General features: G+C 43.8%; 1 protein-coding gene across 1 annotated transcript in view; it reads right to left on the reverse strand.

Annotated features, from left to right (window-relative positions):
- pdia5 (protein disulfide isomerase family A, member 5) overlaps nt 1-15,253 on the reverse strand; it is a 93,834-nt gene that overhangs the window by 31,300 nt on the left and 47,281 nt on the right. The window contains exons 9-11 of the mRNA XM_050049452.1: nt 11,494-11,585; nt 6,209-6,280; nt 3,180-3,316 (exon numbers count right to left, since the gene is read on the reverse strand). Of these exons, the coding sequence (XP_049905409.1) occupies nt 3,180-3,316; nt 6,209-6,280; nt 11,494-11,585 (301 nt within the window). The remainder of the gene's footprint in view (nt 1-3,179; nt 3,317-6,208; nt 6,281-11,493; nt 11,586-15,253) is intronic.

Here is a 15,253-nt window from a genome sequence, read left to right on the forward strand (position 1 = left end):
AATGTACAGAGCTGTAAAGTTGTCCACCATGGTAGCAGTTAGCTGCTAGCTAACCGTAGCTAACTTGTTTGTCCATTGTTTGGTCTGTGACGTAATAGGTCAACAGGAAAAAGGTCCAATACTAACAAGCTGAAAGGGGGCATATCTCCACCTATCGTAGAGGAGTCGCACATACTTGGCTCAATAAATGGATCCCCCTCCCGTGCTTGTATACTGGGACAAGGACAGTAGACCAGTTAGATGTCCTCGACCAGCTGGAGCTGGAGCTCCAGTGGTGGAGGAAGAACAGGTCTGTCAGTAGTAATAATAACAGTAGTAATAACTCATCTGTTGACGAGCTGCAGAGCGACGTGTCCAGTGTGTGCACTTGACACGTGCCGCATTGCCACATGACGCACCGGCACCAGCGTGTTTTCGGCTTTACATTCACAAACTGTTTGCTGACAGCAGCCTGTCTCACTAAATGCTGGACCAACTTCAACAACTGTTGACTCCATCAGTCACTTAGACACAAAAACATGAAAAACAGGGTCCAGGTTGAAAAATACCAAACGTACCCTTTAATGCATTTCATGTTCTGCAGCCATCAGAGCTCAGCTACTGTGCACTCAGCTAAAGAATAAACACACCTGATCAACTTCATGACTTAAAGTAGGGATGACACTGGTGACCATCACACCTGAGATGAGACATTTTGGAAAATATTTTACTGAAGGTGAGAAGATCTGTATCAGTTTAATCAAGCTTCATCCCTGTGACTTCAACACAGGCAGCCCGGCTTCTTCAAATGTGAATTTAAACAACTCAAAGTTCAGATTCACATGTATGTTTGTACTTAACATGTGGAACAAATGCAGTGAGGAACAAACAGCTGGTCTGAGCAGCTCCTCAGTGTCTCCGACTCTGAGCATCTTGCATCATAGTTGTTTTCACATTCCTCACAGACTGACCTGATAAATGAAATTATGTCACTTGGCTCTGTCTCTCTGGCCGATCATATTTACTGAATTCCAGCGTCAGGACATTTTCTTTTTTTGCCAACTGGCAGAAGTGAGTTTAGATATTAGGGGGAAATATTTTGGAGTTTGAGGCGATGAATAATGAGGCGGTGGATGCAGCAGGTCCCTCTGCAGAGTTAAGCGTGTCTTTTATCACTTCAACAGCTGGAGAGTGCGTTTGCCCTCTGGGTGGAGAGCAGAGCTCCTGGCAACCTGGAAGCTACGAAAACTCTGCTGCACAATGTGTGATGAAACTTTGAAAACAACGACTCATCATTACGGTGAAAGCTCTTATTTATTCATGTCTTTTTACAGACGGAGACGAGCACCGAGAGGAGGGGGGGCTGGGCAGGTAGAGAGGATGAGGAGGTGAGCTGAAGGTGGAGGTGATGGAGTCAGAGGAAGAGTCAGCTGTAGAGGAGAAAAATAAAGGTCCTAAAATAGGCTGCAACACGTTTAGATGGTGTGGTGCAGCTGTTGCTCTGAATGTGTTTCTAAATAGGGTGAATATATTTGCATGTTTTACAGCGAAGGGTCGCATTTATCAACACGCTAAATCTCCTCTGGACAGCTCCCTCACACGCAGGACGGCTGGACCAAAGCAAAGCAATCTGGAAGTGGAAAAGAAAAACCTAACCCACTCACAAAGTCTGGCATGTTTACAAAGTTGTGCGTAACAACGGCAGGATGGTGCGTGAATAAAAATGACAAGCGGGCTTATGTGAACCATATGGCAACGCTGAAGTGTTCTGCTGCGAGGATGAGCCTTGTGTGTGATCGTGTGGGACACAAAGCTAACGTTGCTGCAGCCAGCTGAGTTTGTTTTTCATTTCAAGTCTCTGCCTGTTAATGCCGAGCATGACAGTGACACAGTGATGTTATTTGTGTGACTAAATAAGAGTTCTGCCCGAGAGGATGTGCACGACAATGTTTTACACAGCAGGAAGGAATGTGAGGCTCCTCTGACACGCTGCTGCACATGTTTTACAATTGAAACTACTTTCTCTCTGCTGAAGATTCTCCATATGCTGATGGAGGAAAGAAGGTTGTTAAAGGACAAACCTGCTTCTACTCTTTGGTTTAACTGTCAATACGTGTGTCCATGAGAAGACCAAAACTATAATCCCTCTAATAAGTTTCATCTGTGCCAAAGAACTCACACATCACACTGCTGCTGTTCTGGGTGACATCTTTCTTCATCATGATGAACACATGCACTGTAGTTTATTCCAACATACACTCACTGACCAGATTCAACAAGGTGCTGAAACATCCTGCTGGAAGTAGCCATCAGAAGATGGGTACACTGTGGTCATAAAGGGATGGACACGCTCAGCAACAATACTCAGGTAGGCTGTGGTGTTTAAACCATGCTCAGTTGGTACTAAGAAAATCTCCCCCACACCATTACACCACCAGCAGCAGCCTGAAGCGTTGATACAAGGCAGGATGGATCCATGCTTCCATCTGAATGTGGTTTTTCCAATCTTCTATTGTCCAGTTTTGGTGAGAAAACCCGTGTGAATTGTAGCCTCAGTTTCCTGTTGTTAGCTGACAGGAGTGGCACCTGGTGTGGTCTTCTGCTGCTGTAGCCCATCTGCTTCAAGGTTGGACAAGGTGTTGTTGCTTCAGAGATGCTCTTCTGCACACCTTGGTTGGAACCAGTGGTTGTCACCAGTTCCCAAGGACTAACAGGCATTTTTGGACCAAGGTTCCTCTTGCGCTGAGAGAGAAGCTAACCCTAAATAGGACTTTTAAAAACAGCGCTCTAAGAACTTTGATGGTTTGTAGTTCTTGTGATGCAGACGCAATAAACAAGGGATTCTTAGACCAATGAAAAAGTTCCTCCGGTCTGATGTAAGATCTTTACAGTTACTATACCCAGTGGTGGAAATGGAAAGTGGTGGCAGAAGCAGAGAAACTGTGGTATCTGTTCGGCTCTGAGGAAACAGGAAAGTGATCTGGTCGTCTTTGCGACAGCGGAACCAAAATAATATCACTTGAAAACACTCGGGAAGGGTTTAAAGTTGTCTATTTCCACTTTAAAGACATCCTCTCTGGGTACTTGTGATGATAATTATTTTACTAATTTATGACACAGTATACATTAAATCATTGATTGACTATAAAACTAATCAGCGGTTGCAGTGCTGCACTTTTTCAGCGTGCTGTCTTACTCACAGGGGGCGTAGAACATGACCAGGGCGGCAGGATGTTCCTCCAGGAAGCTGTCAAAAGACTCATCGGTCAGGTGGAAGACCGAGGAGTCCGATTCCGACCACGGCACCTCGGGGGTCTTCGGCTGGGGGGGCTGAGGGCTGAAACAGGAAGGAGAGACAGCAAGGGCAGCGAAGGTGAGGGACGTTTTAACAAAGCAGACACGTTCCAGCTGGCGTGTAATCTGTATGAAGGGAAAATCAGACACAGCTGTAGCACGCTCTCCAGCCAATATGTCACACACACACACACACACACACACACACACACACACGCGCACACATCTGGACTGATGCAGCCCCGCCCTAATGACAGAGCACAGTGCTGCAATGCCAAGAACGAGTGGACACAGATATAAACAAGTGAAATCAAGTCATTTAAAAAGACACACACACACACACACACACACACACACACATTCCTCTTCCACAATCTCTCCTCATCATCGAACACTCCGTCCTGAGCCAACGGGCTGAGGCCACATGAGGCTGCGTATCTTTTCAAAAACACTACAACTGTGTAACTGAAGTGAACAACTTTATGCTTTGGTGTAGGACTTCCTGACAGCGCAGACAGCGAAGGGTAATGATTCAATACGTAGAAAAGGGTGAACGAGTGAAACTGAAAGGGGAAGGATAAAAACTGAGACAGCTGAGACTTCATCAGAACTTGGGAGGCACCGTAGGAGAGATAACCCGCTGAGAGATAAAATATCTGAGACAACGGACACAAAGTCTCAGAAAATGAACGCAGCAAATTATCCTGAAAAACCTTCTGACACCTTCACTGCAAAACTCTTTTCAGCTTTTCCTCATCAATAGAAAAAAGACTCTGACAGGACAAACTGCAGATGTGTGGAGGGTTCACCTTTTCACCACATGGAGCTTATTTATGTGTAAGTTTAACCATATTACTAAAATATGAGGAGCAATTACACTCAGGGTAATACCTCCATTTAAAGAGGCAACAGACAGCATCTTTTCCTAAATATATCATGATGAAAATAATGTGGGTTGCACAGGGTAGTGTCCACAGTAAAATCAGACTATCAGTGTTTACATAGGTTACTTAGTGACTTTGCAATCTTTGCAATAAGCTTCTGCCACCGAGGGTGAAATTTCGCGGAAAAAAATCTGCTTTATGGCAGGAAACGCGTCATGTATTGTGAAACTGGTCAGTCAGCCAATCAGGGACTGGAGCTGGTCCTTATGAGGAGTTGGGCATGAGATAGTTGAGTCAGGAGCACAATGGCAGACGGACAAAGTTTGGAGACAAGTGAAAAACGGCCTAGCAAAAGAAAAGGAGCTCCTCTGTGTGAGGAGGCAAAGAAGAGCAAAAAGGAGAGTGATAAAAGAAGAGGAAAAACAAGAGTAAACCTCAGTCAGGCGTTCAAGAGATGGAGGGAGCTCCGTGACCAAAGAGGCTTCAAAACCCATGTCCAGCTAGCTTTCTTTCTAATGGATCAGTAAGTAACACGGCTAAATGTTAGCTAGACCAGAGAGGACTGTACTGTACTGGCTGCTAGTTCATTCCTAGCTGGCCAGCATCGCAAATCGCCGCAACCAGGGAGCGGGTAGCGAGTGTTGGTCGGCTGACATCCTGGTTGCCATTCTACGGCAGCCCTCGGACAGTGATACCCCCCTCCCTTCCTTCTGTTCTCTTCTCACGGAGGCAGCTATCCACGGACATCGCCCAGCTAAGTTACGCCCAGCTAAGTGAACACTGGACTTTGTTTCCCATTCAATTTGAGCTCCAACCGGCCGCATGGTTTCCATACGGTAGCGTTTATTCTAGAATGGGGACTGTTTACATGTGCATCCGATGAATCGATTGTTTGAACCCAGCTCCAGCGCTATTATTAAAAAGTTAAATGAAGTTGTGTTACAAAGAAATAAATCAAAGTGGAACCACTGGTGCTTTTATTTTGAAGCACCCACTTTGTCTCAGACAGGAAGTGTTGAAGTTTTTGCTGCTAGCTCGAAGCTTCAGGTCAACAGTTAGCTGTTAGCAGGAGGTTAAACCTTCACAGCGACGCTTTTAAACATGAGGATTTATTCACTGTGAGCAGGAAACAGGTTAACAGCTCTCCACTTCATATATCAACATTATCAGCATGTCACAGTGGTGCTATATGGTCGTAACATGGAACTAAATGTTCGCAGTCTGGAGCCCTGCAGGTACAAAAACACACACCTCGCCTGCTCACACACTATCGCCCAGGGGAGAGCGGTCTGAATGAGCGGGGAAGTGAGAGAGCGAGAGAAGCTAAACCTCAAAACGAGTCTCAGCTGGTGGCTTCAAAAGAAAAATGACGTGACAATTTAGACTTGATGTTTACAATAGAGTCATTTTATACATCCTGTGTGGAACAAGCTGAGTATAATCAATATATCAGGCCCACTAATGGAAACCGTTCTGTCCACTTGATGGCCTGATTGGGAGCCTGGAAACTAAACGATACTGCAGCTCTCTGAATAATCAGAGCATTAAAGCTCAGAGCTGTTATGGCTCTGGGCTGAAGAGAAGGTAGCCTGAATACATCCTCCGCCTGTCTCGCTCCGTTTCCTGCGACAGCCGTGAAGCTGCTCTGTGCCCTGTGGCTGCAGCCTGTGGACGGTCAGGACGTCACAGCCTGGCCTCGACACACATGACAAACAGGAGGAGCTGAGGCGTGGAGGGAGAGCGCGGTGGAGACACGGGGTTACAAGCAGAGAGCGTGAGGCCAGGTGAGAAAGAAAAAGGAGACAAGATCAGAGCAGGTGTAGATTGACGACAACGTGACGAGGTGAGGCAGGGTGAGAAGAGCAGGTGTGATGAAGACCACGGTACAAGGAGAAGGTGAAGCAGTTTGTTTGTGGGGACTGAAGGCTGAATGTAGTGCAGGAGCTTCATTCTTTTTATCAGCTGCAGTGAAACAGCTGTGGACACAAACATCTGGAAGTAACGGGTCTGAGTGTGTCTTCAGTGGGTGAAGTGATGAAGACCATACTCACTTCTTCATCCAGTCTGCGATGTCCTTGGCTGTGGCTCCGTAGTTCTCATAGTGGTGCAGGAACTTCCCCTTCCTGAAAGACAAGGAGGCAGAGGAACAAACCACCTGTTAGTGATGGTCACCATCACGTCTTCGTCCTGTTCAAAGAGTTTACAAACCACAGTTAATATAAAATCTGTCCTCTGATACAAACAACACATTTAGTGAAACCTTACTTCACTTATACTTTAACTGACAACACATGTTTATTTCAGTCCAAGTGAACATCTGTGTCATATTTGAAGACATTCCCTTGAAGTGTTCTTGAGATATTGTGTTCACGAGAACGAGATGTCCACTGAAAACATGAAGCCTTAATGCCGGCATTAGATTGGGTTTCATCTGATAAAAACATGAACAAGCGGGTTTAAGAATCTGACCCAGAGTCAGCTGACAGTTTTTCATTCTTGATGCAAAGGACCAAACTCATCTCATTCATAAAGCTGTGAGGTGTGACTCCTCTCCACCTCCTCACGGCTCCTCCAGCACTGAGCATCACCAGGCAGCCACCTCCATCGCATGAAGTCTCACCAAACTCTGACCAGTGTCTTCATCAGAAACTACAATTTTCTAACAAGCGTTGCACCTGATGGATTTCTGTCATCTGTAACTGCAGTTGCGACTTTATGTGATGGTGCTGTGTCGTGTTCAGCTCAGCACACCTGGACAGGTGCTGCTAAACAGGAAGAGAAGAGCTGTCTGGTTTGGAGCGCAGTGAGGCGGGGTTAGCTCCACTGCACCAACGTGTTTCTGCTGGTAACGTCTTCGTCACCACAGAAGAAAAAAAAAAAATTACTACAGAAACCAAACTCATTTTCCCTTTCGGTTTAGTGTAATAATATAGTTTTATATCAGCAGCTGAAGGTTATAACTGCAGCTACTAACAGCAGTCTGACTGTGTGTTTGTGAACGCTGCTCACGCTGACAGAGGGATCCCTCCTCAGTTGCTCTTCCTGAGCTTTCTGACACTTTTTCCCCGGTAAAGGGTTTTTTTGCGGTTTTCCCTGTGAGGGACCAAAGGACAGAGGGATGTCGTACGCTGTAAAGCCTCTGAGGCAAATTGTGATTTATGATACTGGATGTCATACATGAACTTGAAATTGCTCCACGAGCCTCTACATGTTCCTCAATGATCGTCCTGCACTGCGACTACGTTTACACCACTAAAATGTAAAGAAGGACATTTTTAAATCAACTTTCTAGAATACAAATGTTCAAACTGACATCTGTAAAACTTTATTGTTATGACACACGTGAGAGGATGACCACCACATAATAGCTAACTTAATAACTGGACGTATTATCAATGCAAAGAAGACAAAAGAAGTCATTTTTGGTCTTCCAGAGAACTCATATTCTACACCTGTCACTATCAATAACACAAATATCGAACAAGTTGTTTCCTACAAATACTTAGGCATCCATGTGGACGCTGCTCTATCATGGAGCGTACACATCGATTATATCTGTAGCAAAATACAGCAACGTATTTATTTCCTTAGGAGACTAAGATCTTTTGGTACTAGTAAGCCTATTCTGTTATTGTTCTTTCAATCTATTGTTCTCAGTGTTATGCAGTATGGAGTCAGTGCATGGTATAGTTGTCTCTCAGTGCAACTTAAAGCTCGACTGGGGAGACAGCTACGTATCTGCTCAAAGATTGTAGGCCAAACACTTGAGCCAGTTTTTAGAGCTGCATATAATAGACGAATGCTGTCCCTGGCAGACAATATTTTGTCCGACCCGACACATGTTTTATTTGAAGAATACCAGTTGCTGCCATCCAACAGGAGATATAGAGTCCCTATAGCTAGATCAAATAGACTGAGGAACTCCTTTATTCCTCAATCTGTTAAAATGTTGAATCAGTCGGGTTTGTCAGGGCAGGGGGGCATTTAATAGCCGCTAGGGTAGGGACCTGGAGGCACTGCAGCCACTTTGATGAGGTTACATATAGCACGTCACATGTCTGATGGTTGTCTCATGTCATATTTTGTTATGCTTTGTCTGATGTGACATTTTGTCTGGTTGTCTGTTATATTATGTTGTTTTCTGTCACGAGAAACAAGTGTCTTGGACGCAAGAAAATTTTCAGAAGTGATTCTGACAAATAAAGTATTCATTCATTCATAATTTAAATCAGAAAGTAAAATGATCAAGATAAATCACTTATAAAAGTGTGAGTAAACGTGTTTGAGAGGGGATGACTTAAAATACAATTGTTTTTTAGATTATTTCTTAAATGCTTCACAAACAGGGGGAGAGCTACATCTGTGTAAATTATATTTTACCAGCAGAATCAAAGTGTTTTAAGGGATATTGAGTTTTCATGGTCGTGTTCTCGGACTCAAATGTAGTCCAAGTGCTTTTATCTTGTTTTACGTGGCTACACTGTAAATGAGGGCTCTACTGCAGTGTATTTAGGAGTTAGAATAAAGGTTGCATGAATGAATGAATTCTACTGGGACCACAGGAAACTGCATATGAATATTTGATATCCAGGAATTCACATTATAGACTCATCGATGTAACAATGTGGCCACAGAGTCTTCATAATTAATAACTCCGGAAATATGTTGCTTGCAAAAAGAGTTTCCTTCAGCCAGCTGACGGCTCAGTACACATGCACAGTACCACCTCCACCTCATCCTGAGCCAGGACAAACCCTGTTCCTGCAGAACTGACACTAAAGAGACAAAGTCCTGCAGGTGGTGTGTGACGGACAGAGACACAGGATCCTGCACACCATCACAGGAAACACAACAACACCCAGTTTTAAAGCAGAGCTGGGTCAAAGCTTCAGAAACAGAAGAGCTCAGAGCCAAAAGGAGCTGACAAAAGGTTTAGAGGGAAAGTTGAGTGATGATTGACACCCTCTCCTTCGTCTTGTATTTTCTGTGTTCACTTAAAAGTGCATATACTGTAAGAAATGTCAGTGAGCCGTCGTAATGCATTTGAGATGAGCCCGAAGCACCTGCTCAGCTGCACAGATTCAAAACTTAAGCAGATTTTTTATCTACTCTGCTGTTGGCTGTGACTAAATGAAGCCTGGAAACTGGAACTGAGAAATCAGTGTCAATAGCAAGTGTCTGTGGGCAGTGAGAGGGTGGTGACAGCCGCGGGTGCAGCTCCCCACATCCAGAGCGGACACTATTAAAGGTGATACACCATTACACACGCTGGATTTGGAGCTTAGAACTTGCATTTTAAAAGTGAAGTGAGTACGGTGGCAGAGAGCCGCTGCTTTGAATTCAATCAGAGAGATTTATGGCCGACTCTGTATTTGGCTTGCTTTATCTCTGCTGCTGTAACACACACTGAAAGCTTGTAAAAATCAAGTTAAGGAAATGTCAAATTAAAGTCGTATGCTGCACAGCCTGCTGTGTTTGTCTCTGTCAGAGGACACGGCAAGGACGAAGAAGCTCAAACACTTTCACTTTTATGGTCTAATTGATAGAAGTTGAGGTGTGCTGCTGTGCTGGGTAGTCAGCTTTCTTAATCAGCAGGATTGAAAAGGTAAAAGACCTTCAACACTTGGTCTTACAGCGGGTGCAGCGGCGAGATAACTCCAGCCGCGTTGATGCCGATTTACTCTGCAGTGATTAGCTGCTGTTTATCAGTGAGGGGCTCATTACTGGAGCCAATGGGATCGCTGGGTCGTTAGCTTGCCCCGCGCTGACACTAATGCGCTCCCAGCTAACCGGAGCTCCAGCTCAGCTGCACACCAGTGCACGGGCGTGTACCTGCACACACACACACACACACACACACACACACACACACACACACACAAGAAATAAGTGCACATGTGCAGGAATAGGGCAAACACACACACACACACACACTGATGAACCACAGAGGCACTTAATCAGTCCCGGTCTAATTAAAAGGCCAGACTGGAATGAGAGAGTGTTTAATGTGGAAATGGGGATGATAAAGCTGGAGCAGGAGCAGGAGAACAGAGCAGCAGCAGCAGGAGCAGCAGCAGCAGCACACTGTTAACAACACTGTAAATATGAGGATGCTCTGGCTGGGGGGTCTGCTTTAACAAACACTATCAGTCACACTCTCAGCCCCCGCTGTGTCACTGCCTGCACACTTTGATTTTATGTATATTTGGGTCTGTTAAAAACACTGGAGCTCAACAGTAGAGTGAAACCATCAGGTCACCGACACAGATTTCGAGCGCTGAATCAACGTCACACGCCGCCTGAAGGTGTTGCTGAAGATAAAGAAACTTTGGTACAATATATTTAAAGCCTTTTACTCCGTCTGGCACATCAATAATTAAGAAGCTGGCTGGTTTCAGGTCTTTGGGCCGGCAGCAGAGCCGCTTGAACAAACACAGCCCTCCAGTCTTTTCAATGGGGCAGCTGCACTGGCACAGCGTGGCTCCTGAAGCACAGGCCTCAGGATGGCCCAGCGAGGACGCTCAACTTTACTAAAGTTTTGGCACAACTGAATGTCTCATCATGTGGCAACCAACTGCCTCAGCCAATCAGATACAAGCAAGCAAACATTACTGATGCTGGGAGACACATCACGACATGACATAACTTTCTAAATCCTGACTCATCAGAAAATTAACCAACCTCAAAACGACTTCCTGGATCATTTCCAGTTGTCACAGCCGCACCACAGACCAACACGGCCCCTGGGGTTGTTTTAACCCAGCAGCTTTTAGTCAAAAGTTAACACGCAGTACTGCAATATCTGAATACCACGCAAACACTGCAATAAATTCAAACCAGCAGGTTCAAGTTGCTGATTTTGTTCAACCAATCCTGCAGAGCCTTCAGACAGTCTGTTTATGTTCACGTAAGACAAAGAAACTTCAGCTTCACTTCAACAATGATTCAGTTCAACTGTTGAAAACTGTTGAAACCAGTTAAACAGTTTCTTTGTCTACAAACTAATCCATTCATCAGCTGATGATTTCACCTCAACATCCCAGCTGACCGTACAGCTGCAGCCAGCTGCATCAACACCTTCTGTGAGTTTACTTTTTCAAAGGGAATACCAGAGGACGCCAAAGACTCTCAGAAACGTTCTCCTTTACACCTGGTAGAAGCAACTTCTGAACCTCCAGGGACACCGTAGTGAGGTGTGAGTCTGCCACCATGGCATCTGCTGGTGTTTAAGAGGCCTGGACTGCACCGTGTGTTTGAAGTGGCCCCACTCTGATGTTGGGAGCCTTGGAAGTGAGGGCTGAGCCTTAAGTGAGATGGATGAGAGGACTCCACTCACTCAAAGTAGCAGAAGGTCGGGTAGCCTTTGACGCTGTACTCCTGCTTCAGGCCGTCAAACTCAGCCGGGTGCACATTCATCCCCGCCAGAACCTGAAAGACAAAACAGAGGGGAAAATGAGGTGTGGGCTGTCAGAGAGGTGAAGAAATGGGAAAGGACGTGAGACATCAAAACATCATCAGAGAGCTCCAAAATAAAAAGATGGATTATTCCGAGTATGAAAAGAGACGGCACGGTGAAAACAAGCTCGTTAAAGTGAACGTTGACGAGCAGGCTGTAATCAAACAATCACTTCCTGCGATCAATTTATTGACATTTTAATTGGAGTAAGAGACAGAAGACAAATTGACTTCAGCCAGACTGAATATAACCACAGAACAAACACAAACAACAACAACCTTTCATCAGGTGCATCAAACATCATCAGTCCTGACAGTCAAAGTCTTGTTTTGGATCAAGAATAAAAGTCTGCAGCCAAACTCACAGCGCGGGGAGGCTGAGCTGAGCATGTCACACCAGGAAACATCATCACTGGAACAATGTTAGGAGACGATGTGGCCGCTCTTAGGTTTGTAAACTCGTGAGACAAAAACATAAAGTTTGTTTTGGGGCGGTTCATCAGGATTAGCTGTGTTGTTCCCTGAACTCATTCTTATGATCACATAACCTGGTCAGGCTAATCTGTAGCCCACTTAAATGTTTGAATGTCAATGTTAGCATTAGGCTAATGCTTATGAACGCTAACTGTTGCCATGAGCATTGTAATGTTAGTTATGTTAAAGGGACTCTGTGGGAAATTAATCACGTATGAGCTGTCTGCACACGGTTCTTATTATTGGATAGCATAGTTTCACGATATTTTTGTGTAGCAGTGTCGTATCGTCCCACAGTGCCAAGTATCAATTCTTTTATTATACAAATTATAAATATTACAAATACAAAATAAACTTAATGTAGCCTACTAGATAATATTACTGTTAATTTATTATGCTGATCTGTTCTGTACGACATCTATTGCACGTCTGTCCGTCCTGGAAGAGGGATCCCTCCTCAGTTGCTCTTCCTGAGCTTTCTACCGTTTTTTTTTTCCCCATTAAAGGGTTTTTTTGGGGAGTTTTTCCTGATCAGCTGTGAGGGTCATAAGGACAGAGGGATGTCGTATGCTGTAAAGCCCTGTGAGGCAAATTGTGATTTGTGATATTGGGCTTTATAAATAAAATTGATTGATTGATTGATTGATTGAATAAAATCAGGTTCACAACAGTGAGGCCCCGACAGTGTAACAGGGACAGGAGAGGAGAGAGATGTGACTGTAAAAGCAGCGCCCTACTGCACATCTGTCCCTGTTTGCTTATTTATTTATTTATTTTTCTTAAAATATACTTTAATTCTATTTTCATTACTGTTTTGTGTGAAGGGAGGCTGGCAGTTAGGAAATTCCTCACAGTGAATAAAGTCTATCCTGCAGGTCAGTAACCACCATAATTTGGGGGAAACCAAGGCACACAAACGCAGCATGCTGTTGCTAACTGGCTAACTTAGTCTCAGCTCTGTGCAGCTGCAGATTCAGTGACGGGTGGACGTCACGATTTCATTGGTTGAAACTGGTTGGTACCAGCTCATGTAAGCGCACGTCTTATTTTATTTTACAGGAAGAAATCATGAGTGGATTTTAATATTCAGGGTTCACGCACATTTTCATGAACAATATTTCAAAACTTTTGTCCGGCATTTATCAAACATATCAGACTCAAACTCTGTTTTGTTATTGTAGTTAAATATTTACACTTACAGCCTCGGCACAGTGATGACATATATTTTATCTTTAATATTTTAATATCTGAAGTACTGGAGTTAAACACTGTAGCATGATGCACATTTTATTTTCATTTCTATTTTATTTATTTATATTCACATACTTCTATTTCATACTCTTATTCTTACGTCTTATAATTCTCTATTCTTCACATCAGAGCGACTGTATGACAGTTTCCAATCTCTGGGATCAATACAGTATTTCTGATTTCTGATCTGATATTCAATAATAATTTCAGAATTGCAGACATGTATGGAGGGATGGAACGTGAGGAGGAAATGAAGAAACTACATGATGGTAAACCAAAGCTTGTCACACATCAACACGTCAGAGCTGCGTCACATCGACAACTAAAGAAAACAAATATATTCCATGACTTTTCCAAAACTTTCAATGATATTTACTAATTCCATGACTTTTCCAGGCCTAATCTTTCCAACACTTTTCCAGGTTTTCCATGACTGTGGGAACTCTGAATATCAGAACACAAAGAAACTGATTTTTGTTCTATTGTTTTGGGCACATAAAATTAAATAAATGCTCAGCATGACAGGGACGTGATCTTAAAGAGGCGTTTACTTCAGTGTCCTGTGATAAGACAGAATATTCTTAAGACATTTCTTTTTAGCAAAGCTTTTGGTCCCCCTTAGATGTTTTTGTTTAAAACTGCTCATCTTGTTTTTATTCCCTTCCATTCCTTTATTTATTTATTTTTATCTTTCTTTGTTTTTAATCTGTAGCACTTTGAGATCTTTTGATGAAAAGGGCATTATAAATAAAATGTATTATTATTATTATTTATTATTATATTGTGTGTTTTAAAAGGATGTGTTCTGCTGGTCCTAAAATTACAGCCTCAGTGAGAACAAGCCTCAGGTCCTCAGGTCCTCAGGTCCTCAGGTCCTCAGGTGCAGCTCCACCTGGTGCCTTTGAAAACAGTTAACAGTGAGGAATCTGACGGCTGAATCGCTGCTGGTGGGTAAATAAATAATGAATGAGTGAAAATATTCTTCCAATACAGACGTTTCTTTGATATAAATCAAACAGCTGCAACTTCCCTGGTTCCCTCAGAGGAAGTGTTGTACAACACACTGTTCAAAAACAGCTTTAAAGATGCCCGTGAGTCATGGCGAGCTCTCTGTGCCTTCGCCATCTATTTACAGGAGACAGTGTTCTTCAACAATGTACCTGTTATGTATTACACATCACAACTGGTGCTGAGAGATAAAACTGAATCAACTTACAGCTCCAGTGTGTCAGATTCACACAGATATACAGGCAGACATTTCATATAGAATATAATCAGTGTGTCGTTGTTCCCTCAGAATGAGCTGTTTATATCTACACAGGGAGCAGGTCCTCGTCTACACAGATCACCATGTTGCACCACCATGTTTCTACAGTAGCCCAGAACGGACAAACCAAACACTGACTCTAGATAGAGACATTCATGTGTTCACGTCAGCCACGCCACTGTTATTAGAAGCCCCTCTGTGACGAGCAGGAACAGAAAATACAGTTTTTTTTAAAAATTTAAACTGTTTTATTCAGTGTTTTTACCGGTTTAAATCAGCTGGTCTGGTTGTTCTGGAGAGGAGGAGACCTCTGTGGATAATTCAGCTCACAGTGTAAACCTCCTGAACGTCTGGATCTGAAATATGGTGAGCACACTAAGGCCCCGATCACACAAAGTGTTCTGCAGGTTGCAGGATGGGAGGCCTTTGTTGCCTTTTTGTTTTTGTATTGTTTCAAGGCAACCAGCCCATCACCTCCTCACTCATCACCTCCTCACCCATCACCTCCTCACCCTAACCTTCCTGTGTGATCAGTCTACAGTTTCTGTATCCTGCAGTAATCAGTGTGTAGCTGCTGCCATGTTGAGACAGAGGGTACTGTCTGTAGCTCTGGTTGAGGGTGAGAGGCTGTCAGCAGATAAACAGAGAT

The sequence above is a fragment of the Epinephelus moara genome, chromosome 7, assembly GCF_006386435.1.
Source record: "Epinephelus moara isolate mb chromosome 7, YSFRI_EMoa_1.0, whole genome shotgun sequence".
Lineage (NCBI taxonomy): Eukaryota > Metazoa > Chordata > Actinopteri > Perciformes > Serranidae > Epinephelus > Epinephelus moara.